This window comes from Centruroides sculpturatus, unplaced genomic scaffold, assembly GCF_000671375.1.
Source record: "Centruroides sculpturatus isolate CEXI.00-Female unplaced genomic scaffold, Cexi_2.0 scaffold81, whole genome shotgun sequence".
Classification (NCBI taxonomy): Eukaryota; Metazoa; Arthropoda; class Arachnida; order Scorpiones; family Buthidae; genus Centruroides; species Centruroides sculpturatus.
In genome coordinates this window covers 421,822-447,988 of record NW_019384371.1, presented here as the reverse complement: position 1 = coordinate 447,988, position 26,167 = coordinate 421,822, and the positions used below count along the sequence as shown (strand labels likewise).

At 27.6% G+C, this 26,167-nt stretch overlaps 1 protein-coding gene across 1 annotated transcript in view; it reads right to left on the bottom strand.

Annotated features, from left to right (window-relative positions):
• Positions 1-367: 367 nt before the first annotated feature.
• Positions 368-26,167, bottom strand: part of LOC111614692 (zinc finger protein 568-like) — a 40,920-nt gene continuing 15,120 nt past the window's right edge. The window contains exons 5-15 of the mRNA XM_023356061.1: positions 25,799-25,962; positions 22,861-23,289; positions 21,239-21,436; positions 14,606-14,729; positions 12,782-13,200; positions 12,459-12,710; positions 10,551-10,766; positions 9,975-10,144; positions 7,940-8,150; positions 2,537-2,713; positions 368-397 (exon numbers count right to left, since the gene is read on the bottom strand). Of these exons, the coding sequence (XP_023211829.1) occupies positions 368-397; positions 2,537-2,713; positions 7,940-8,150; positions 9,975-10,144; positions 10,551-10,766; positions 12,459-12,710; positions 12,782-13,200; positions 14,606-14,729; positions 21,239-21,436; positions 22,861-23,289; positions 25,799-25,962 (2,390 nt within the window). The remainder of the gene's footprint in view (positions 398-2,536; positions 2,714-7,939; positions 8,151-9,974; positions 10,145-10,550; positions 10,767-12,458; positions 12,711-12,781; positions 13,201-14,605; positions 14,730-21,238; positions 21,437-22,860; positions 23,290-25,798; positions 25,963-26,167) is intronic.

Sequence of the window (26,167 nt, the reverse complement as noted above, 5' to 3'; positions counted from 1 at the left end):
TACAGTATAAAGGACTGGGATTTTCCTCTATTCCTCTGAGAATTAACAAAAATAACAATACAACTACAAAAAGAAAAATATTTTCTATAGTTTTTCACTTTCCAAAAGGTCACTAACAAACTTCTCCAGCTCACTCAGCTGACTACAACACCCCCTAAATCACCAAAATTAATTGTTCAGTATTAAAAATGAAACAGGCTATTTTATGTTAATTTATTATCAAAAGTTTAGGTAAAGGCTCACTATATTCTAAAATATATTACACTATTATATTCATGGGCAGATATTTCAGAAAAACTTAATTTATTTCAATAATTTATTTGTATTTAAAGCAAAAAAATAAAATTATGAAAAATTAATTTGTAATTTAATCTATTTTGTTAATATTAGTTAATACCTGCAAAACAGTTTGTATTTATTCACAAAATTAATTCATAAAGCAAAGGTTTCACAGACAAAACATTTATCATATAATAATATATTAAACGTAAATACATTGTTTGTATGATGAAATTTATCATTAACTCTATTTCATAAATAAGGATATTTAAATTGAGAAAAATAATATTTAAACTGAACATCAAACATCTAAACTAAGCATCTAAAATGAAGAAGAGTAAACCTGGAGTTCAATTTGTAGAAAAAATACTACAGAACTGAAGTGTGAAAATAAAAGTTCTCCATTGCTGTAGTAGAAAAAGTTCAAAAAATCAAGTTAAAAAATGTTTAACTTTTATACTGTCATACTGTATGACAGTATAAAATTTACAAGTTTAAAAGAAACAGAAAGTCAAGATAAGTCAAGAAAAATTCCAATATTGCAGATGCAACAAAACTAAACAAAAAGCTGGCACATTCAACAAAATATAAACATATTGCTACATAAGAAAGTTTTTAGGTATTCATTGATATATAACTTTTGTAAAAATGCACAAGAAAAAGAAACTGAGAGTGAGACATTATATGATTAGTGAATAATTTGTTATCAACCATGCTGCCATCCTAAAGTTTGAAATTCAAATGACATCAACAGTACAAATTATTTTAATTTCTACTTTCCATTATAAAAATATTCTACATTTTAGCAAATTGGAACTGAATTTTTCTTCATTTCTGTTTGTTTTCCATTGCAATTTTTCTGTAAGTGGAAACTAAATCTTCACCTAGATATATCTTTTGATTAGCTTCTACTATAATCGAATTTCACCGATTATATCAAAATAATAATGTGAAGGTCTGAAACCCTTTTTTCTGTTTTAAAACAGTAAACCTCGGAATTTTCTCTGAAAAGGGAAAAAGGAGAACCTCTGCGGTCAATGACAGAGACGCTCTCCTCGAATAAGAAAAAAAAGGGGAAATGTTAAAATATCAATAAACGAAGTCTCCTCCATTTGTTTAAAGGTAATTCTATAGATGTTAATATCAACAAGATGGGAATAAGAGATGTTTCTTATCACCTCTTTGGTTGTACGTAACACTTGGTTACAGCAATAAATCGTCTCGTTCATAGTCAAACACAATGTTTGATATAAACAATATCTAGATAGTTGACCAGGTTAAAGAAATTATTGTCAGATGAATGTTAATTTATGGATGAGAGCCATCAAACCTATAGAAATTTATGTCATAAAATCATATCATCTTGACACCAATATCAAGAAATTGAACAAACTTCTCTATGTCAGTTGTCCGAACTAGCTAGATCCAAATATCAACACACTAACAGGTGTGCGGATAAATCATTAGTAATGTCATAGTTCTCACCCCCTCAAATTTGGTATAAAGAGGACTCCCAGCCAGTTATTGGGGTGGCCTCCCAAGATAGCAGAAAGCAAAGGATAACTGTCCTCATCGCTGACCACCAAAGACGGACAACACGGTTAGATTCTACAAGCTACAACTTAGTAAGTAGAACTCTCTCTTTCCTCTCAGGTGGACTAGGGCTAATTCCGAAAATAATATTAAGGAGGATCAGAGATTATCCTCAGTCGAAATACCCGAGATATAATCCAACTAACCTACTATTATAATTTTGGTTTGATATTATTATTATTATTTGTAACTTTTTTATATAGTGTATACTAATTAAATTTATATTATATCTTAATCATGTGTGTTTACTCGTACTCTGTCAACACCTTATCGACTTATCCGCGACCTCCCACTCGATTTTCGCCCTCCTAAATTGCCATCCACTGACCCTGTGAGCAGGACTCACCTCCCCATTGTCGGAAAACGGTTTAGGCTTAGATGCTTAAACCCCGATTCTCACAATAATATATTTTTTTAATTAATTTGCAAAACATTATGATAAATTTATATAAATGCTAATTCTGTAGTTTATAAATAATATTTAAATAATAAATTCCTAATTTGTAGTATTATTTGAAACAATAAGCCATTATGTCCAGTCTAACATGTTTCAGATAAAATGAGAGTGATTCAAATCAAATTTTTTACTTTAAAAATGATTTCATACTGATAATTAGTTTAAGACAAAAAAACTATAAACATGATTACAAATTTTAATAATTACCTTCAGAAAAGTACGTCCACAAACTCCACAGGTTTTTGAATGTTCAAGGAGATGAAGATACTGATACTCTAAGCTAATAAAAGATTTTTGACAAATGGAACAAACATATTTATAGCCTTTTCTATTATTATTATGAGTCTCTTCATGTCTATGTAAATTCTTCTTCTGAAAAAATTCCTAAAATTGAAAGAAACAATATGATTAAAATAAATTAATAGTAAGAATAAAATATTAAAAAATTTTTAGAAAAGTACATATAGATACCATCACATCAATCAGATAAAAATAATAATTATTATAAAAAGCAACTAATTATTATACATGGTTGTTCAAATTAATAAAAAGTTTAGACTTGGAAGATTACATACACACATGCCTAAATACAAAGAAAAGAAAGTAGAAAAGCATGATAAACAAGTACATTTATTTACAAATTGTTTATACTGTATTTGGCAAATATATAGTAAATATTAATTTTACAAATTTGATTTATTTTTTGGTTTTGCTTAGTAGAGGAACAAATAAAAAGTGATTTGAATTAAGCAGAGTTCAGACTAGCAAGAATGCTCTGTGTACATGCTCTGTATTCAGATATAAACAATTTGTGCTACTTTCACACTGCCAACAATTCAATATGAAATCAATTATCAAAAGAGTCTTTGTATTTACAGTAGAGCATCGTTTATCTGAATCAATTGGGGACTGGGGTTGTTTGGATAACTTATTTTTCGGATAATCGATTATGTGCGAAAAAATATATTAACCTATCCCATGTTGAAATTTTTCTCCATTGCATGTCGCTTCGCATTAAATTTTCGTCAATGTTAAGCCTAACATAAACTTTTTAAAATAATAATCGTGCTATTGTATCATTAAAAATTATTTCTTTATTTTTTACAAACAAAATAANAATAATAATTGTGGCTATTGTATCATTAAAAATTATTTCTTTATTTTTTACAAACAAAATAAAAATATAAAAACAAAAAAATTATACTTTAGAAGTTAATCTAGTATCAAAAACATTCGATTCAGCATGGGGCACACAGTCCTCAGAAAAACACTACACAAAAGTGCCAGTGCTGCCAGCTAAAACACACACACCAACAAAAAAAATATTGGAGTAGCCCAAGATATAGCCAAAGATTGCAGCGCCACAGCACTAGCGAAAATTTAAATTTGCCGACTGGAATGCTTTTGGTTAACTGACGTTTCAGATAACTGGCTTTTGGATAAATGACGCTCTACTATATTCTGATGTATGACTGACGATTATTTATCATTCAAATGTTGACTAAGGCTCAACACTGTCAAATTGGTGGATGCCTAGCCAATGGGAGTAAAAATCCCGGGGCTGTGGAGTCGCGTAAAAATCTACCAACTCCAACTCTTCCTTACCACCCTACTCTGTTTCATACACATAACAAGTTGGTAAGTAAAAAGGGAGTCGGAGTCGGCAGATTTTTTGACGACTCCGACTCTGGCCAAAACTCCACGACTCTGACTCCAACTCCACAGCCCTGAAAAATCCACAAATTCCATAATTATTTGCATAAAATGGAGGAGATATTGCTTTAGTGAAAGAAAAGCTCCAGCTCACAATTTAGACAAAACATACCATTGAGATACATACAATGGTATGTTTTGTCTATTTGTTATTAACCAATTACTATGGTAACAACATATGGAAATTTTTAGACTTATTTCATGTATAACATAATTAATTTTCAATCTTGAAAATGTTTTTCATCTGTTTGCCTTATAATCTTGCTTTCACATTAACTGATATCATTGGAATATCTTTGACAATTTGATATATGGTCCAACTCAAAAACTTATTATCTGTCTTAATGAATGCTGATGACCATCATTGGCAGTGTGAAAATAGCATTAACAAACATTTCACAATGTATAAATAGAAAAAATTGAATAAATATTTATCAAATTGTGATAAATTAATTTAAAATTCAACCATAAACTTATATTTACATTTTTCTCTCTACATCAAACTTTCATCTAGAATGTGTGTCATTCACATGCAACAATTTCCATAAGAATTAGCATTTTTTCATGTTGATGATTGTTGTGCAATATTATGTAATAAAAATAAATTTGACATTTTTAAAACACTAAGAATTTATTATTTTTTAATAGTTTGTATTCTAACTTCTATGTTTTCCAAGAACCTATACTAGATCACAGCCCATACTTTAGGAAACATATTATTGTTTTAAAATAATCTAAAGTTTTCTAGTATACAAGAAGAAAAAACTAAATGTTTTAAACAATAAGTTATCTAAGAACAAGTAACATAATAAATTTAAATAATACAAATATGTTAAAGTAAATTAAATGCATATATATATGCATNAAAATATATATATATATAATTAATGTACTATATTCGAAACAGATTAATTTTTCATTGTAATTCAAAGAAAAACAAACATGAATTTGATTTATAAATTCAATATCATTATACATAATTTAACTCATTGAATCTGTAGTGCTATGTAAAGCAAATGTCAAATTGTAGTTTATTTGCTTTATTTATTTTTTTAACTTTGCATCCGGAAGGGTTTTGCACTAAAAGGGATTTTTTCATGTCCATAATCAATTTAATTAGTTCCACATAGAGTGGCCAAGTGATGAGATGGGTGGATCTAGGTTTTTTTGGGGCCTAGAGCTTATTGAAGTACAATGGGGCCTAAATTTTTAGAAATCATCTTCTATTCTGTTTAAAAGTGGAATTCATGTATAATTAGTAGCACACAATTATTAAAAAAATTAAAACTCAGCAGTTTGTTATAGCTAACCTAAGTAAGGCTTCCCTGCATCATACCACCGCAGTATCTCAGCACAGATTCCCTAACACTAAGACTAACTGACAATGGCAACACTTTTAAAAAGTCTCCACTTAAAGTTGAACTGCATTGCTGCCTGCTAGAGCAGAAAATATCAGAAATGAATCTGGTAAAAAGTGAAGGATACAGCATAGCAAGCCTTGCAATTGTGATGATAGATAACCCATTATGTGCAGTTACTGCCCCATTTTTTTATTAGATTAAGAACCTTTAAATTGGGGTTTAAAGTTTATTTTTAATAACATCAGAATCATTGTTAAAATGTATTTATTTATGAAATGGTGTTGAATGACGATAAGTGCTCATTGTTAATAAAAAGTATTAAAAATTTATGATGATAATTCAATTTTTGTGGGCCCTTGAGACTTAAGCCCTATTAATCCCTATGTAGATCTGCCCCTGATGAGAGATGAGACTCAACAAATCTAGATTAAAATAACCATAAAAACTTTTGAGAATCATCTTAGGTAGTCTTACCTACCTAATATGATTCTCAAAAGTTTTTATGGGTAGAGAGGTTTCCAGAATGCTGGCCTGCATTCTGGGAACCTCTGGATCTCTAGAGCAGCAGGCCAACACTTATTTGTATTATTATAAAAATGAACATTTTAAACAATTTTCAACATCTAATCAAGATTATTAAAAAAAATGTTAATAAATTCTTTTTGTCAAGATTTCACTATTTATAAGGTAGTAAATGAGGAAGTAAGATGGAAGGATTGTTTATAAGAAAAATAACTGTACATATAATATGAGAAATATATTTAAAATATAAAATAAATCTATTTAGCAAAAATATTCAGAAAACTGGAAAATTCAGAAATTCAGATCACTTCTTGTTTTAAACTTGTAAGATATTTGGTTCAGTACTGTATCATTTGTTTTCCTCATCCTTAACCTGACACCCTTAATTCTCATTTTACCTTAACATCGTTTCTTATTACATCTTATTAATTACAGTTCTCCAAATTTCCAATAACATATTTACATTATTTTCTATATTTAGCAAATAAATACATATTTGTAACACCATTCTCACATTTGTAAACACATCTTCCTTTTAAACTACTCTTGCTTTATCCTATATTACTTTCACCATCTTATCATATGCTTACTGTGCTTGACTTGTGCTTACCTTATGGCTTGTTCAAGCCATCTGGATACTGAAAGGAAGTTTGACTATATTAGAAATATAGCCTATCAACATAGATATAACAGAAATATATGGTTGATTACCAAATAAGAAAGTTTGATAAGCAATGAAGAAATCACACAAAACTAAAATCAAGGAAAATCACACAAAAGGACCAATAAAGGTGACAATATATAACAGAAGGCTGGAAAATAGAAATAGTAACAGATAGCAACAATTTGTCTTAGAAGAATCCTATGTCTCAGTTGTTAAGAAAACTCAGTGAAAAACACCAGTTGACCATGGGTTTATCAAGTACCTTTAGAAGAAACTGATATAGTGATATACATAAATTAGGGTGACAACCAGAACTTTAAGGAGAAGCTTAAATAACACAAGTATTTGGTGAAGTGAGGTTTAATTACAATGGTCCTTGTGAACTGAAAGTGAAAGTATAATGGGAAGTGACAAAGATTATACAACCTATGCAGGACATCATGGACTTGTTTATAATAAGAAAAAATTGAAATCTATAAATTGGCTAAGAAGGAGAATGTGTCAACACCAGAGATGTGGAAGAACTAGTTGAATGCATGAGGGTGCATTATGAAATAGTGTAGTACTTTCTTTAAGGTTTATTAATGTAATACACTATAATAATGAATATTCTATAATATTTCATATGGTATATGTTTTTGTGAAATTGTTGGGCTGCTGCGATAAGGTATACTAGTTATTGAAGTATGTAGAATTTTTGAAAATATCATTTAAATTACCAAACTGTTTATATTCTACTTAGCATAACTTCAAATTTTTTAAAGCTCTCTTTTGAAATTCAAGATTCAAAAATTGAAACTCAAATGTTGGTTAGGATATTCAGATTCTAGAATTTAAACCATAAAAACCTGAAAAAGGATATTTAACACATCCAAAAAAATTAGTCTGTATTGTGAATAGATTTTGCTGGACTTTAAGGTGTAATAGTTATTTTAAAGAGAGGTTAAGTGAGCATAGGAAAAATGTATATAAGCATAAGATAAGCTCATGTTAAGCACAAGAAGCATATGATAAGGAGATGAGAATAACATGGAATAAAGCAAAAGTAATTTACAAGAAAGATGTGTTTACAAATGTGAGAATAGTGTTATAAATATATATTTATTTGTTAAATATAGAAAATAATGTAGAAAATAAAAATGATGCAGATATGTTATTGGAAATTTGTAGAACTGCTCTTGAAAAGTGCTAGTGAAAATAAAAAAATGTTAATGCTGCTCTCAGTGTGTTTTTATTTTCTTTTTATGTGATATTTGGTGTGAGGTTCAAGCTGTATTATGCTCAATATATAAAATAATATTATGGTAAAATATAAAACAAAAAAATAATAATAATAAATTCTAAAATTACTTTTCCACATTTTCCACATTTAAATGGTTTCACTCCATCATGTATCATCTCATGTGTACACAAAGATCTCTTTGTTTTAAAGAGTTTATTACATGTTGGACAACGATAAGTTGGTTCTCTGTGTACAGCTTGATGCTGAGTTAACATATCTTTCCTATGAAATTTTTTCCCACAGTCTTCACAAGAAAAATTCTTTTGGCCATGAATAGTTCTGTAATAAAATATGAAGTAAATGTTTCAATATTCAATTAATAATAAATTATTATTTTGTAAAAAAACAATATTGCTTTCTGGCTTGATTACTAAACAATTAATACAAAACAAAAAAGCAAGCAGTATTAATATTTTATTTTGATTTATTTTATGTAACATTAATAAATTCTTTTATAAACATTTATAACTAAAGGAAACAAACTGCTTATATGAAGTTGAAGATAAATCCAAAAATACTAATGTTTTTGGTTAATACTGGGTCTTCACATGCCTTTAATGTGGTGAAGACTTCCACCTTCTTTTATGGACCATTGGAGGTTGGAAAAAAACTGCTTTTGTATATGCTCTATGCTCTCCATCTCAAATTAGTAATGGCTTGGCCCTGTACATCATACTTTTCTGTTAGCAATTGAGTCATGCTGATCATCTATCTAACTCCTTTTGGGAGAAAATTTTTGAATTGAAATAATGTGACTTCCAGTTTGAACTGAAAGTTCATATATAGTTAATTGGGGCCTTTGGCCTCTAATCTTTCATTTGGTCTATATTTTTGGTCTCAGTTTTCATCTGTCTAACTCTGTTCTTGAGATTAAGGAATAACAGATGGACATACGACAGTGGGAATTTACAGGTCTACAATTTTTTTTAATTGCAGCCCAATTAATTTAAGTTTTTTAGATACAAAAAGAAATCTCAGACATATAATTTTTATCACATATTCCTGCTTGAGTTTCTAAAATTAAAAAATATTTATTGATAATTATATATTAACTAAAAATTCCCTCATCAAGCATGATGGAATACTTTTCATGATAAAGTAGAAATTGAAGAATTGAGAAGAGTAGAGATTTCAAGATAGTCAAGAAGAGTTGTTAGTATAAACTACTTAATTTGTAGAAATATTATCTGTTGTAATATAAACAACAACAAAACAAAATTTCACCTGGAGCAGACAAAAATAGCAGGAGTTATAGAGAATTCTTACACACTCATAAACAGATTTAGGCTTTATATTAAAATAATATTAAAATCTTTCTTTATAAAATTTCTTTATACACTAAATTCTGAGTAAACACTATTGTCTTTTAAAAGATTTTTTTCTGTCTTTCTTTGGATTACTAAAGAAAGTAATAGACACCTTGATATTGTTTTGATGATTGACATTGTGATGTTGTTTCCGCAGCTCTTGCCAAAGCCATTCATACTTGATATTGCTCAAGTCAGACTTCACAGCCTTCATGGGTCTCAGTTCTTATACTTTTATATCTAGAATTTACCTTACCAATTTTACTCTTTCACTTCACCTATGCATTTTTTTTTAATTTCACATTGATAAAACAAAGTTGAATTGTATGTACATTAGTTAGATGAGCAATAAAACTTTCTAAATAACAGGCTCGTTAGATCGTTATTTCTAATTGAATAATAGAATGTCATGTGGTCACCATGGAAAGATTTTTAAAAAATTTGTTTTAGAAGTGACACAATGTGGCTATAAATTTAAACTTTAAAGAAAGAATGAAGTAAGTTTAAAATAGGCCATTTGCCAAAATATTTAAAAATGCAACTTAAGGGAAATATCCCCTCATCAAGCATGAACTAAACGAGGTCACTGCAATGTAAATGTAATCACTGAGCCAAAATCATCGATAAAACACACACACAGATAATGGCTTTTATATTAGTAATATTTGATTACAATGTGATATATGTTTTAAACTTCACCATAAAGTGTGTAATTATTATTATTAATTTTAAATACAACTTATTACTAGATTAGATATTACAATATCAAATAATAGCAAGATAAATAAATTCTTACTTGTGGATTTTTAAACTACTGTTACAAGAAAAACTTGAGCCACAAATATCACAAATTAATGGCTTTAAGTTTGAGCTCTTTAAATTAGATGAAGTAACAATGTCTGGTTTCTTGCAAGAATGTTTTAAAAGGGAATCTTTCCAATGAAAAGTTTTTTCACAATCTGTGCACTAAAATTAAAATGAATTAAAACAATTAATTTTTATAAATTCAATTTCCAAATTCCAATATTATATAAATACTTCTTAGCTCAATCTTAATGAAACGATGAAACACAAAAGTTCTTTTATCTAATGAGAATAATTTTGTAATTAAACATTGGAGAATAAACAAGCTTTTATTAAATTTAATAAAAGATAGTGCCTAATGCCTACTTGTAGACCTTTAGCATTTATTTAGCAGTAATATAGCCCAATCTAATCTGGCAATCGTTTGGCTTTAATATAATTATTGGGCTTAAGACTTGTTTATATCAAATTACATTATTATTGTATCAAAATTGCATAATTTAACAAACATAATAAAAGCATGATTTATATAAATGCTTAAAATAAAAAGTTTAAAAATGACAATTACCTTATAAACTGTTTTGCCATGATTGGATTTGTGCCGTTGTAAACTTTCATTATTAACAAAAATTTTATTACAAACATCACAGATTAAATCTTTACCCTGACAAACATGAAGTTTTAGGGAAAATCTTTGACGAAATCGTGCACCGCATGTCTCACAAGCAAAAAGATGTGTATGCTCATATTGATGATGTCTAAATTCAGCCACGTCTGTAAATATCTATAAAAATAAAAAAAGTGTCCATTCCTTAATTTTAAAGAAAGTATTTAATGCATAATATCAACTGTTCAGAGAATATTAATTATGAAAGCAATATATAAAGCATAAATATAAAAATTTTATTGTTTAACTATTAGTAATGTTTTAAAAATATCATGCAATAATGCTTGTTTTTTTTTAACAATTTTAAAATGTTTCAAATGAATAAAAGTAGATGTATTAGTTGATATATTTAATAAAAACACACATAAGATTGTATATGCATCTAGAAATTATTTTATGAATTCTATTTATAGTGGAATTAGCTTATTATAATTGTAACTATAGTTAGTGAAAATTCTGGTTTTATTCAATCTGACATTAAAATGACACTCTTAAATAATTAAAAATGTTTAACTCAAAGATTTATAAGTTATAATTATTTTTAACTAGGTAGCCTGACAGTTCAATTAATATTAATGCACTTAAAATAAAAATTTTAAAAAGCAGGCAAATTTATAAAACAAAAATTAATGAAATTACTAATATTAAAATAAATTTAAATTTGATTATCTTTTGTGCTAAACAACACTAAAAAAAAATTTCTATAGTTATGTTGCAAAAGAAAAAAAAGAGTTGTGATGAATTTAAAAAATTGTATTAACTAATTAAAGAGTTCAAAAATGCAGGCAAAATTAAATAAATAATAATAATAATAAATAATTATAAAAACTTAAACTAAATTAATATTAACTCTTTCCATAAATTCATGCCAAGTCCTTAGAAGAAGTTAATGTATGGTCCTTTTGAGGAACAAACTGTAGACCCCATAGGTAACAAAGTGTGACCTATTCACACGCTGCTTCTTCGTAAAGTGTTGGTTTTGGTTTTGGTGGGGATGAAACATTTTGCTTTTAATATATATACAGATTATAGTAATTTGTCTAGCATAATTATAACTGAAATAACAAATGCCAGATTATTTTCAAGATATATTCAGGCTAATTTAATTTACTGCTATCAGAATCTAGCTTAAAAGTTAAGTGATTATGTTACTATCATGTATAATTAGAAATTAAATTTGAATTTTTAACTAATTTATTAATTTTTTAAAAATTTAGAATTCCTTAAATAAAAAATTCTTGTATATAGGACAGGAAGGAGGCAAGTGATTTTTTGATTTTTTATTTGTTTACTTTTATATATATATTTTAGTGTGATCTCTGCTTCTGGCAAATATAGAGACTTAATAGTTAATGAGGATGGTTAGGTTACACATAACATAAAATTGTTGGAGACATCCAACATCCACAACCTTCAAATTTAACATAAGAAATAACGTGGCAATTTAGGTATTTTATCCAGTTTGCAAAATATTTGCAAAGAAATAAATTAAATGTATCATAAGTTAATGCAGTAGTGACCAAACAATGGCCCCCAGACTAAATATGGCTAGCAGCACACATTTATCCAACCTGTGAACATATTTGGCATATCAGTTATAAATCATAGAAACACATGTACAAAATATTTATGGCCTGCCTACCTACAACTTATAAGCAATTTGTCTCACCAAATGAAAAGTTTGGGCACCACTGGTTTAAAGTATTGAAATATTTAGAAATTGCATTATGGAAATTTAGAAATTTAAGCATATTTAGAAATTGCATATTACACCATAAACTAGAAAATGTTTAATTTACAAATAGTTACCATATTGCAATTTGGGCATTTTGCTTGACCACTGACTTCAATTTCTTTAACTTGACCACATATTCTCATATGATTGGTAAGAGAAGCTAAAGAACTCAGCCACTTTCCACATATAGGACAAGAATGTTTCCCTGTATGAACTGGTAAATGTTTAAACAAGTATCTTTCTTTAGAAAAAGTTTTACTGCAGATAGTACAAGTGAATTCTTCAACATTTGGCTTCATAGGGCAAATATGATTTGTCAAAATTTCCTGAAATAAACATTTATCTCAAATTACTAAAATAAAATTGTTTGTCATTTAATTAATTATAATTTACCAACCTTTGTAGCAAAACTTTTTTTACATTCAGTGCAAGTGAATTCACCAGTGTGTTTTATTTTATGTCTTTCCAAAAGCTTTTCTGTGAAAAATGACATTTTGCAATACTCACAAGGATATTCAATTCTATTTTTTCTATTATCAGTTTCATTTTCACTTTCAGTTTCACTAGGCAAATTAGTTCCTGCCGAACAACTGTGTTTAAGCAAATTTTCTTTTCGAGCAAATGCTTTATGGCATTTCTTGCACATGTACTTTCCGGTGTGCTTTATTATGTGACGAAAAAGGCAAATTGTTTTATCAAATGATTTATTACACAAATCACATTTATATAATCTAACTTTTCTGGAATAAGCCTTTCTTAGTTTCGGTTTACTTTCACCTTCTTCTGATGTATCGGAATCATTATGCATATATTTCTCTGAAATATTCAAAATTTAACAATTTTATATTCAATATTATTATTAAAATTTTTCTAATTTCAAATATTCTAATCTCCTCCTAAACTAATTAAACCAATAATAACCCACACTAAAACCTTTTGAATCAGCAGATCAAAATATAGTGAAACACCAATTATCTGAATTAATTGGAACCTTGGGCCATCTGGATACACAAAATATCCAGCTAATTGGATTTTTGCATAAAATAGTCATTTTTTTCTATCCAAACAACTCAATACGCATCTGTGTACATAATTATAGGTAAGTAAAATACAAATACATTAACATATATTTTGTGATATCACTTTTGGCTATAATTAGTCTTTGCATGCTGTCAAGCTTGATTGACAATAATACAGTTGATAAAGTTAATATACTTCTAATGTACTTTTTATATAATTAGTTAAATAAATTAGCATAAGAACTGGAAGTTTATATCTTAGTCTGAGATATTTCTTTTCCAAATTTTTCTAATTATTATTATATTTGTCATCATTATATCTCAATCACTCTGATTATTCAAAACAATCAACATTATCTAGTGTAATTCAATGTTTTATGTTCCAGAGATTCTCACACTGCATCTTATTTAAATAGTTTTTCATCTGTTTATCAATCTCTATTCAAAAATTAAATTATTGAAATTTTAAAATTATTTCATAGAAAAATAGAATTCATATAAAAAGCATTTATACTATTAATCAACAATACTCTTAAAACCATGAAAATTTTTATTGTTGGTGAATGCTTTCAAGCTTTAAACACATCCATCTTCAGACTATATGAATCAATAATGGATCATATTTTAATTTACGATTTGTAATTCATTACAGAACAATTTAGCCTAAAAATGGATGTGCCTAAAGTTAAAGTGCTCATTAATATAAAAAAATCTGCTGGTTTTAAAGATAACATTAATTAATATAATATTTACCAATTGTGATTGTATTGTTCAGAAAGCAGTTGAAAATACTATATGGTATTATATGGTTGATATTATAATATTATTTGAATGAATAATTGTCAATTCATATTGACTTCTTACATGAAAACGTTTTATAATCAAATATCAAATGAAATTACTGTAGTTCAAATAATAAGAATATTCTTATGAAATTTTGTAACTTAAGTTATATTATTGAGGAAATTACAACATATTTATAAACATTCTAATTGCTTAATAAAAATTTTTTCATCTAAATTTCAAATTCAAAATTCTTACTTTTTTTTATTCCATCTTCAATATATGGATATTCTTCCTCTTTACTTTCATCAACATCATCATCTTCGTCATCATCATCGTCATCATCATCATCACTTTCTGATACTTCTTTGTCATTAGGTCCCTTGNTTTCATCTAAATTTCAAATTCAAAATTCTTACTTTTTTTTATTCCATCTTCAATATATGGATATTCTTCCTCTTTACTTTCATCAACATCATCATCTTCGTCATCATCATCGTCATCATCATCATCACTTTCTGATACTTCTTTGTCATTAGGTCCCTTGAAAATAAAATAATATTTAAGTAATTATTCTATGCATGGAACTTTATTGTATTTGTGTCAAAATAATGAAATTAAATTTTAAAAATTTAATAGAGAGAAAGAGCAAAGTGAACTTCAAAATCAGATGGGACTGGATATAAAATAAAAATTAAACACCAGTTAAGATGTAAATCTATGCAATCCTTTAAAGCAAGGCTGCCCAAATCCAGGTGCACCAACACATTTGAATTTGCCTGCCCACAGTAGCAGTCGGCTGTCACTATGCGCGATGTCGTGCTACTGATAATGCCAACTGTCACGTGAGTGGTCGAATGCGGAATGAACTATGACTTGAGTCACCACGCACATCGCTGTTAATACCTAACCTACACGTTTATTACACTTGTTCTATTAGTTTTGAGTTGCCTTTTGTGTATTAAAATTAAATTGTTGTCACCAAATATTGAAAAATTATTAGCTAATAAGCCCCTTCTTAGGTCTCATTGATGTATTTTTTATTAAGTATTATTAAAACATGTGCAACTTAAAGCTTTGTTTGATTCAAATACCTATCCATTTATAAAAGAATCATGAGTGTAAGCAAGTATGATTCACTAGGTTGCCTGCCGGGTGACAAGTAATTGAAATTATAGCCTGCCTCCAAAATGAATTGGGCAGCCCTGATTTAAAGTAAGCTGATATCTTTATGAGACAATGTCCTGGTTCCAATTGAGGCATTCTTGTTCAAAGTTTTCATTAATTTTTATTAAATACTTATAAATTGTCTAGAGATTGGCAAATTGTGAATAATTGTGCTAAATATTTGAAGTAAGTAAAAAGTTGCTACTTTTAATTGAAGATATTAAAGTTTTATTCATTTTAATATAAGTGTGAACCGCCGGGGAGGTCGGGAACCGTCGACACTCCCTTTCCGGCTACAGGTCGTTAGACCTGCTCACCTATCAAGATGGCTAACTTCCGACAGCGGTCCCGACGGGTCGGGATTCTTTTTTTTGTTCGGTCGAGTGGAGGAGGTGAGAGGGGTCGTCGACGAGGCGTAGGCGATAAGCGAGTAGATGACACCATTTAACAATGGAAACAACGATTTATTAGCTTAACAAGAACGTAATTAATGATTACAAAATCCAACATTGGGGGGGAGTGAATTTATTTCGCCTAACTCCTAACTCGCGGAGAGAGAGTTTACATTCATCGTTTCATACCTCTAGTCGATTCCAACGTAGGCACAGAGTTCGACGCACAAAGTTAAAGTTTCCCGACGACTTAATCCTTTTGGACGGTAGATGTGAGACTCCCCCGAGGAGGGGGAAAGAAGTCGCTTTTATAGCTTCGGACTGGGAAAATCAATCATGTGATCACCTATTGTGAGAGATAGGGTTGGTCCTGCAGGTGTGGAGGTTAAAGTTGTTCCCGGGATCCAAAACAAAATGACGAATTCGGACTTTAACTATAAACTTTTTGTCTTGTAGCAGAGGAAAGTCATTGTTCGAGGGTTGAATGTTTATATTAAAGCAGAATGTTATACGTTTCCATCGATATTTGATTCTTTTTTTCGACAATGTTATTTTAACGCGGAGGCGACAAATTTATTTCAAATACGTCGAAAATTTAGGGAGAAAATGAACAATTTTTTTGTTTTTAGATTATACTGGAATCGGATCTCACATAAGTTTGAAAACAAAATGAATCACAGATTCCTACAGAAACAAATTTCAATGTGATTATTCCTAAATCTAACAAACTCTATTAGTATTGAATTATTAGATTTTTCTAGATTAGTCAAGAAATGCTACAAATATCCAGTAAACATTTGCTATTTGCAAACATTTAACCAAGTAAATTAATCCAAAATACCTCTTGTTTCCATATTAATACGTATCATTTAGATATTCAGCAGCAATTCCTTNTACAATTTTTTGTTTATAGCATAGTTTATATGGATTATTCCCAAAAAATTATACATGTTTTGGAAATGTTGAGTCAAATTAGTCTAGAATCGATTAATTTTATGGAAGAAAACCTTTCAAACAGCCGTAGTCCCTAAACTGCATATGTGCCAGACTGTGATTGGCTCATGTATTTAAGGACTCGTACAACATGAATTTCATAAAACACGGAACATATCTACCGTGTTATATGGGTGTCTACTGTATATAATATGTTTGTTGGTAAAATTTTAAAATTGGATCTTATAATAATTTAAAATTTGAGAATAATTCAGTTTGTAAAACAATGAATTTAAATGTTAAAAATTTTATTTTAATATCATCATAACTATTTTAAAGTTAAAAAATGTTATTTTAAAACCAAATATTCTAAAATCTTTGGGAACCTAATCCTATGTTTTGTACTAGTCCTTTGCTTTGTATAGCAACGATTTGCATAAAACAGCATTTTTCAGAACCTAACTACCGTGTTATACAGGAGATATCTATATTAGCTTTCAAAATATATTTTTATTATTAATCCAAAATTAGAAGATGCAAACATGTTTCAATATCTTTTTTTATTTTTTAATTTTGGTCAAATATGGACTAGATAAAATTATATTGATAACTATATTTAATCTTAAATTAAGTTGCCATTCTTTGTATTTAAGGATATTTATTACTTCTGAAAAATTTATTGAAACATTTACATATTTAAAATATGAAGTAATTATATCATTTCAATCTTCTCTTAATATAAGACTAATCAATTATACAAACCTCAGGTGTTTTTGAGGGTTCATTGTTTATTGGAGATGTTTGTGGTACTTTACGAGGTCTTCCTCGCTTTCTTTTAGGTGGTGAAATCGTATTTTCATCATTATCTTCAAAAATATTTGATGACAGTTTAAGATTCTGTACTAGCTTCTTTATTCCTGTTGAAGCTGAAAAATAGTACGAAACAATTAATTTTTAGTTATTTGTCCTATAAAATAACAAAATATAATTACAAAAAGTAACTAAAGATCTTTATAATCCAGCAAATACTTACTTAANATACTATATATATATACTGTACTTATTCTAATAAACAGCACACTAACTTTTTTCATCTTACAGTTGCACTGTTTACTAGGTGCTTACTATTAAAGGGCACAGTTTATTAAAATAAATAAGTAATCTGTGACATTTACTGGAGACAATGGAAAGATGATTTTCAGTCTTCTTTGTATACAAATTTTTTGGACTGCAACTTTCAATTTTCAGACCTGTAAATTCCCACTGGTGTCTGTCCTTCCTTAATCTCAAGAACAGAGTTAGATATGTGAAAGTCAAGACCAGATATGGAAAGCATTGGGACAAGAGGCTCCAATTTCATATATAAACTTCCAGTTTGGATCAGAAGTCATGTTATTTTTAATTCAAAAATTTTCTCCAGAACAGAGTTAATTAGACGACNATATTCAGCAGCAATTCCTTTTTTATTCAGGCTATTACATCTAGAGAACTTTAAAATTTTTTTACATGAAAATTATATAAATTTTAAATATTTATGTAAAAGGACAGTATACTATTATTAAACTTCTCGTTTGTTATTTTATGTGGTTTGCTATTCTTTTGGGGCAGATTTTCCTCTGCCTAAACGGGCATTACCTTTAATAAATATATTTTTGATTTTTTTATAGTCACCTTTTCAAATCTATTACAAAAACTTTTTTAAATAAAGCAATTTATAAAATATAAGATAAAATATGATGTATAAAAAACAAAATTAGCAACTGTTTTACAACTGATTGAAGTTATTTTCAACAAACAAAATTTTTATTTAATATATTAATCATATTTAAAAAACAATTCTGTATGTATAAATTGCTAAGCATAAGAAAATTAAACATATATTTCTGAAAATAAAACTATTATATATATACAATACTGTACTTATTCTATACTATATATATATACTGTACTTATTCTAATAAACAGCACACTAACTTTTTTCATCTTACAGTTGCACTGTTTACTAGGTGCTTACTATTAAAGGGCACAGTTTATTAAAATAAATAAGTAATCTGTGACATTTACTGGAGACAATGGAAAGATGATTTTCAGTCTTCTTTGTATACAAATTTTTTGGACTGCAACTTTCAATTTTCAGACCTGTAAATTCCCACTGGTGTCTGTCCTTCCTTAATCTCAAGAACAGAGTTTGATATGTGAAAGTCAAGACCGGATATGGAAAGCATTGGGACAAGAGGCTCCAATTTCATATATAAACTTCCAGTTTGGATCAGAAGTCATGTTATTTTTAATTCAAAAATTTTCTCCAGAACAGAGTTAATTAGATGGCCAGCATGACTGTTGTTAACAGAAAAAGAATGATGTACAGAGGCAAGACACTACTAAAATCAAGACCATATATTTTAAATTAAATAAATTGAAAATATGATTAAAAATTGCAGCCCAGTATTATGATGATGCCACAGTAAATAATTGTTTGTTCCCTCTGTATTACCAAAAGTATCTTGCATAGTTTGTAATTAATAAACAAAAAATTATAATAATACACAAAGATTTTTAAAAAAATGATGTAAAGGAGTCCAGTGAAACTGAAATTTGATTGTAAATAACATTCTATATAATTGTTCATCATGTTTATCATGCTCTTGCTGGTACATTTTCTGCACTTACATATTTAATTACTTTGTACTGCTATTCACACTAAATTTCAAATATTTCTCATAGATATTTAAATTAAAAATAATTATTATGGTTTTGTGTTAACTTACATCAATTAAAATTAATGCTTTCCTTCTACTCCTAAGATTATATTTTCCAAATGCTGATTGAGAAATTTTTCTGGATACAATTTCAAATTTTTTTTCTTTAAATTGTTGTTGTTGTTCTTTAATGATTTCACTTTTCCTCTTCTTCATACTATTGTCAGTAATATCATTAGGAGTTGTATTCTCATCTTGAAGAGTAGGCTATAAATAATTAGTTTTTATTAAAAATTTTTTAAATCACAGAATTTTACTTAAGTTATTTTCTGAGAAACAAAAATTACATAGTTATAGAGAAGGTGTCTAAGAAAATGTATGCATGTTTCAATACTCCTAAATCCAATTTTCTTTCTTAATACAAAATCATATAATTAAAGTAAACAATTTAAAAGACTTGTCTCTTCAATTGACATAGTCTTAACAGGCTTCATGAATATTTCCTTTACCATATATTTTGGCAGATAGGCAACAATTTTATCATTAAGGAAAAAGTCATGGATCATCTTGTAGAATTTAGATGAAAACCCAAAATTTCGTTTTTGAGATAGGTAAAGACCTGTGTCTACAGAGAAAGTAAAAAATTTGAGTTTAAAAAGTTTTGGAAAGTTCTAGAATGTTATAGATATAGATAGTTTTGGGATTATTTTTATGCTTTGAGAATTTTTGGAAAGTTTTAATACAGTCAAACTTCCATATCTCAAAAATTTATATAGCAAATTTCTTCATATAACAAATTTTTGCATTGTACACTGCTCCTTCAGCCAAAAATATATGTAAAATTGCTTCTAAATAAAGAAGTTAAATTTCTATACAACAAATATTTTTAATTTGTAAGGACCATCAATCATTAAAACTCGATTACTTCCTCNATAAATTAAGTTAATATATAATTATATATACAGTACCTAATTTATATATAATTAATATATAATTATATGTACAGTACCTAATTTATATACTATTGAACACAATACTGTGTTATTATTAAAACACTTGGTGTTTATCCACTTTATTCAACTGAATAAAGTGGATTCAGTTGAATCAACTGAATACTGTGGATTCAGTTGAATCAACTGAATACTGTGTTATTATTAAAACACTTGGCGTTTATCCACTTTATTCAGTTGAATAAAGTGGATTCAGTTGAATCAACTGAATAAAGTGGATAAACGCCAAGTGTTTTAATAATAACACAGTATTGTGTTCAATAGTAAATAAATACGAAAACACGGTTCCAAAAACCGAATCAACCTAATTTATATATAATTATATGAACAGACGATACTAAACTCAATTTATCCGCCTAAACGTCCGTAGCGTGGCGCTACGGACGGCGGGAAAGTAGTTCGGCTGCCCGATGACGTTTTACGTATTATAGGAGTTATTTTTACCGTTGTTTACGGATACTGCCACAATTTTTATAGGAATCATAACTATAGGAAACGGTTTTATAGGGGGATCTACTGTATGATTAAAAATTGCAGCCCGGTATTATGATGATGCCACAGTAAATAATTGTTTGTTCCCTCTGCATTACCAAAAGTATCTTGCAATAAACAAAAAATTATAATAATACACAAAGATTTTTAAAAAAATGATGTAAAGGAGTCCAGTGAAACTGAAATTTGATTGTAAATAACATTCTATATAATTGTTCATCATGTTTATCATACTCTTGCTAGTACATTTTCTGCACTTACATATTTAATTACTTTGTACTGCTATTCACACTAAATTTCAAATAATTCTCATAGATATTTAAATTAAAAATAATTATTATGGTTTTGTGTTAACTTACATCAATTAAAATTAATGCTTTCCTTCTACTCCTAAGATTATATTTTCCAAATGCTGATTGAGAAATTTTTCTGGATACAATTTCAAATTTTTTTTCTTTAAATTGTTGTTGTTGTTCTTTAATGATTTCACTTTTCCTCTTCTTCATACTATTGTCAGTAATATCATTAGGAGTTGTATTCTCATCTTGAAGAGTAGGCTATAAATAATTAGTTTTTATTAAAAATTTTTTAAATCACAGAATTTTACTTAAGTTATTTTCTGAGAAACAAAAATTACATAGTTATAGAGAAGGTGTCTAAGAAAATGTATGCATGTTTCAATACTCCTAAATCCAATTTTCTTTCTTAATACAAAATCATATAATTAAAGTAAACAATTTAAAAGACTTGTCTCTTCAATTGACATAGTCTTAACAGGCTTCATGAATATTTCCTTTACCATATATTTTGGCAGATAGGCAACAATTTTATCATTAAGGAAAAAGTCATGGATCATCTTGTAGAATTTAGATGAAAACCCAAAATTTCGTTTTTGAGATAGGTAAAGACCTGTGTCTACAGAGAAAGTAAAAAATTTGAGTTTAAAAAGTTTTGGAAAGTTCTAGAATGTTATAGATATAGATAGTTTTGGGATTATTTTTANAATAAAAAAAAAAATATGTTAAAATGATACTTTATTTACCAAAAAGTGTAATTTCTGTATAACAAAATTTCCCTACAACAAATTTTTTTAGGATTTAGCAACTTCATTATATAGAAGTTTGACTCTACTTCCAATAACTCTCTTAGTGATATTTTTATTGTTAAGGCTCAAAATATGTCTGATAATAAAGTTCTTGTTGAATGAATTTTTGTAATATTCAATAAAATATATTTTTAATAAAATTACAATTAATAATTAATTCAATTTCCCTCATATAAATTAAAAACTTTATTTTCAGCATTGAACTCACCTTTCCCTCTTAGAGGTTTATGTCCTCACCTATCTCAAAAACATCTATTAATTGTCTTTATTTTATTAACCAATTTTCATTTTATTAACTAGGTTGAAAGGGATTCAAATAAATGCTTGAAAATAAAAAATTCTCCATAGCTATAATGTTACAGAAAATTACTTTTTAGTTTTCATTTGATTCCCACCAATTCAAAAATTCTAATATTCTAGTACTATGTGCATTCAGTGTTCTATCATTTCCCACAACTCACTCAAAATTGTTCTCACAATATTATAAAAATCCTTATAAAATAATGTTCTTTAAAAATGAGTCATATGATTACAATATACCTTCTGTACTTAAGCTATATTACACAGGCCTAAGTATGGCTTTGAAAACCATACTTGTAACAGTAATTCCAGAATGATATCCTATTGATAAGTTGAAGACTATATGTATTAAAATAACACATAACTAAATTATGAGATATTTTTGATATTTTTCAGAGAAAAATAAAAATTTGTAAAAAATTTCAATCATTAAAATGGATGTAAACATTTTTTGAGACACTCTACATGACAATAACTTTAATATCATTTTACAGTAATATTCAATCTAACATTATTGAAAATAAATCAAAACTCTAAATGAAAATTAACTATAAAGTAACAGAATTAATACATTACCCGAGTTTTTATTACTTCTTCTTCTTCTTGAATTGTATCAGTACTCTTAGTGTCCTGCGTGGAATGACTAGATTCTTGTTCTGTTTCAGTTATTTCATTTTCTGAATTATTTTTTGAAGGTTTATTGTGTACATTTTCTGAAGTTGTCAAATTACTATTAGTTTCTACTTCATTATGTTCTAAAGTTTCATCATTAACTTTTTCATTATCTTGTAATATATTATTAACTTCTTTTTCTTTATCACAATATTGTTGGTCCTGTGAAAATTCTGAACAAGCTCTTCTCTTTCTTGATGGCTTATAATGACTTTGTAAATGTTTGGCAAACTCTATACAATCAAAAAATATTTGGGTGCACTGAGAACAAATCCATTTTTCCTTTTCATTTTTAATACCTAAAGCTTTGGCCTTTGAGATTTTTTCTTCCTTCTATCAATACAGAAATAAGATTTTTTAAAACTATATTTTTAATTTATTACTATTATTATTAATAAATATATCCAATTTTTTAACTAAATATTAGAAACTTAGATTTATAAAAAATGATAGAATGTATACTCTGTCACACAAGTATAGTCTTAGAAGAGAGTAGATTGAATACAGGAGACCAATCAAATGACCATCCAAATCTTCAGACTGCATTTCCCTAGATTTTTTCTCTGAAGTCATCATTTATTTACAGTATACACCCATGAATGATTTTGAGGAACAAATCCATGTCAACAAATCACAGCTGGTACTTCCAAATATGTATAATGCAGCATCATATCATTCATCTAATTGTTAACCTTTCTGTATATAACAGAAGGGTTAACAATTAGAACATTTGTTTTCATAATAATTTTGCTGATGAGACCAAACTGAATGAATGGATAGCTTACATATTTTAGTAATACATATATCAAGTATGATCTGCTAGATATATAATTAGATATTTTTTAAAATAATTTTTCTCTTATAAACAATAATACAATAACTTTTTTAGCAAAGCGATTCATCTATTTAATGGGATAAAAATTATGATCAACAATTTTTTTTGTCATTTTTATGTGTTTTGTCTGTAAACCAACAAATTTAAATGGTTACTGATTTTATCATCTTATTAAAAGCATTTTTTCAAAAAAATCTGTCTTATAAAATACTTTTTAGCTAATAAATGAGGATTAAGTTAAGTAAATGTAAAGTATTTATACATTTAAGATTCTATTGTACACTTTAAAAAATTTTTAATGATAAAACAATTTTTAAAATATTTAGAATGTTATTAAAAAGTAAAACTAAAGTTGTTTTCATTTCTTTCAAATTATTAAAAAAAAAAAATACATCTACATTATATAACTTTAAGCAAATAAGCAATTTATAACTTCCTCTAATTAATATTTTTCAATGTATCTTCTTTGTTCTTCCAATTTTACAATAATGGGAAGTAGATATTTTAGCATATTCTCAAAGTAAAATAATTACATAACATAGGAATAAACTGGTCCAAGTACATAAGTGTAGGGTACATGAGTGAGTGTTCCTCTTAGAACAAGTACATATTTATAGCAAAATACATTATCATCATTAACAAAAATTATGCATTAGAGTTCAATAACAGCTAGAAAATAGTGTTAGATGAAATAAACCTAGAGCTAAAAGAAGACAAAACAAATCAGAATAGAATCAGTATATTGACTGTATGTATAAAATCTATTTTAGAAAGGGCTTAGATTTATATCACACAATTAAGTTGTATTAAGCTAAAAATTTAGTACAGTAGACCTCCCTATAAAACAGGTTCATATAATATGGATTTGTATATAATGGCAAAAAAATTGCAATCATATTTGTATAAACATGCTAAAAGAGACTCATATGATACAGTAAAACATCATGTTGTAACAGGATTGGTCAAATCTAGACCAATAGCGGATATTGCACAAACCGTTGAGTTTAAACAAGAAGCGGACCTACTAAACCATTTATTATTTAACAGCCATAAAAATTATATTTATATTAATGATGTCTCCAAAGTTCAGCAAATTTTTCGCAAAAAAATAATTTATCAGGAAACATATGCCCGCCATTCGATGTGCCACTCCGCAATGAAAACAAGCTTAAGCAATGGCATCGTCAAATGGTGCACACTCAGTAAGTAATCCTACAATTTTTTGTTTATAGCATAGTTTATATGGATTATTCCCAAAAAATTATACATGTTTTGGAAATGTTGAGTCAAATTAGTCTAGAATCGATTAATTTTATGGAAGAAAACCTTTCAAACAGCCGTAGTCCCTAAACTGCATATGTGCCAGACTGTGATTGGCTCATGTATTTAAGGACTCGTACAACATGAATTTCATAAAACACGGAACATATCTACCGTGTTATATGGGTGTCTACTGTATATAATATGTTTGTTGGTAAAATTTTAAAATTGGATCTTATAATAATTTAAAATTTGAGAATAATTCAGTTTGTAAAACAATGAATTAAAATGTTAAAAATTTTATTTTAATATCATCATAACTATTTTAAAGTTAAAAAATGTTATTTTAAAACCAAATATTCTAAAATCTTTGGGAACCTAATCCTATGTTTTGTACTAGTCCTTTGCTTTGTATAGCAACGATTTGCATAAAACGGCATTTTTTCAGAACCTAACTACCGTGTTATACAGAAGATATCTATATTAGCTTTCAAAATATATTTTTATTATTAATCCAAAATTAAAAGATTCAAACATGTTTCAATATCTTTTTTTATTTTGGTCAAATATGGACTAGATAAAATTATATTGATAACTATATTTAATCTTAAATTAAGTTGCCATTCTTTGTATTTAAGGATATTTATTACCTCTGAAAAATTTATTGAAACATTTACATATTTAAAATATGAAGTAATTATATCATTTCAATCTTCTCTTAATATAAGACTAATCAATTATACAAACCTCAGGTGTTTTTGAGGGTTCATTGTTTATTGGAGATGTTTGTGGTACTTTACGAGGTCTTCCTCGCTTTCTTTTAGGTGGTGAAATCGTATTTTCATCATTATCTTCAAAAATATTTGATGACAGTTTAAGATTCTGTACTAGCTTCTTTATTCCTGTTGAAGCTGAAAAATAGTACGAAACAATTAATTTTTAGTTATTTGTCCTATAAAATAACAAAATATAATTACAAAAAGTAACTAAAGATCTTTATAATCCAGCAAATACTTACTTAAGAAATACAACCATGGAATTAATTAATTAAAGAATAAAGGAACAATGTTAATAATTTTACTATTATATTTAAGATGTAATAAAATGTGTAACCAA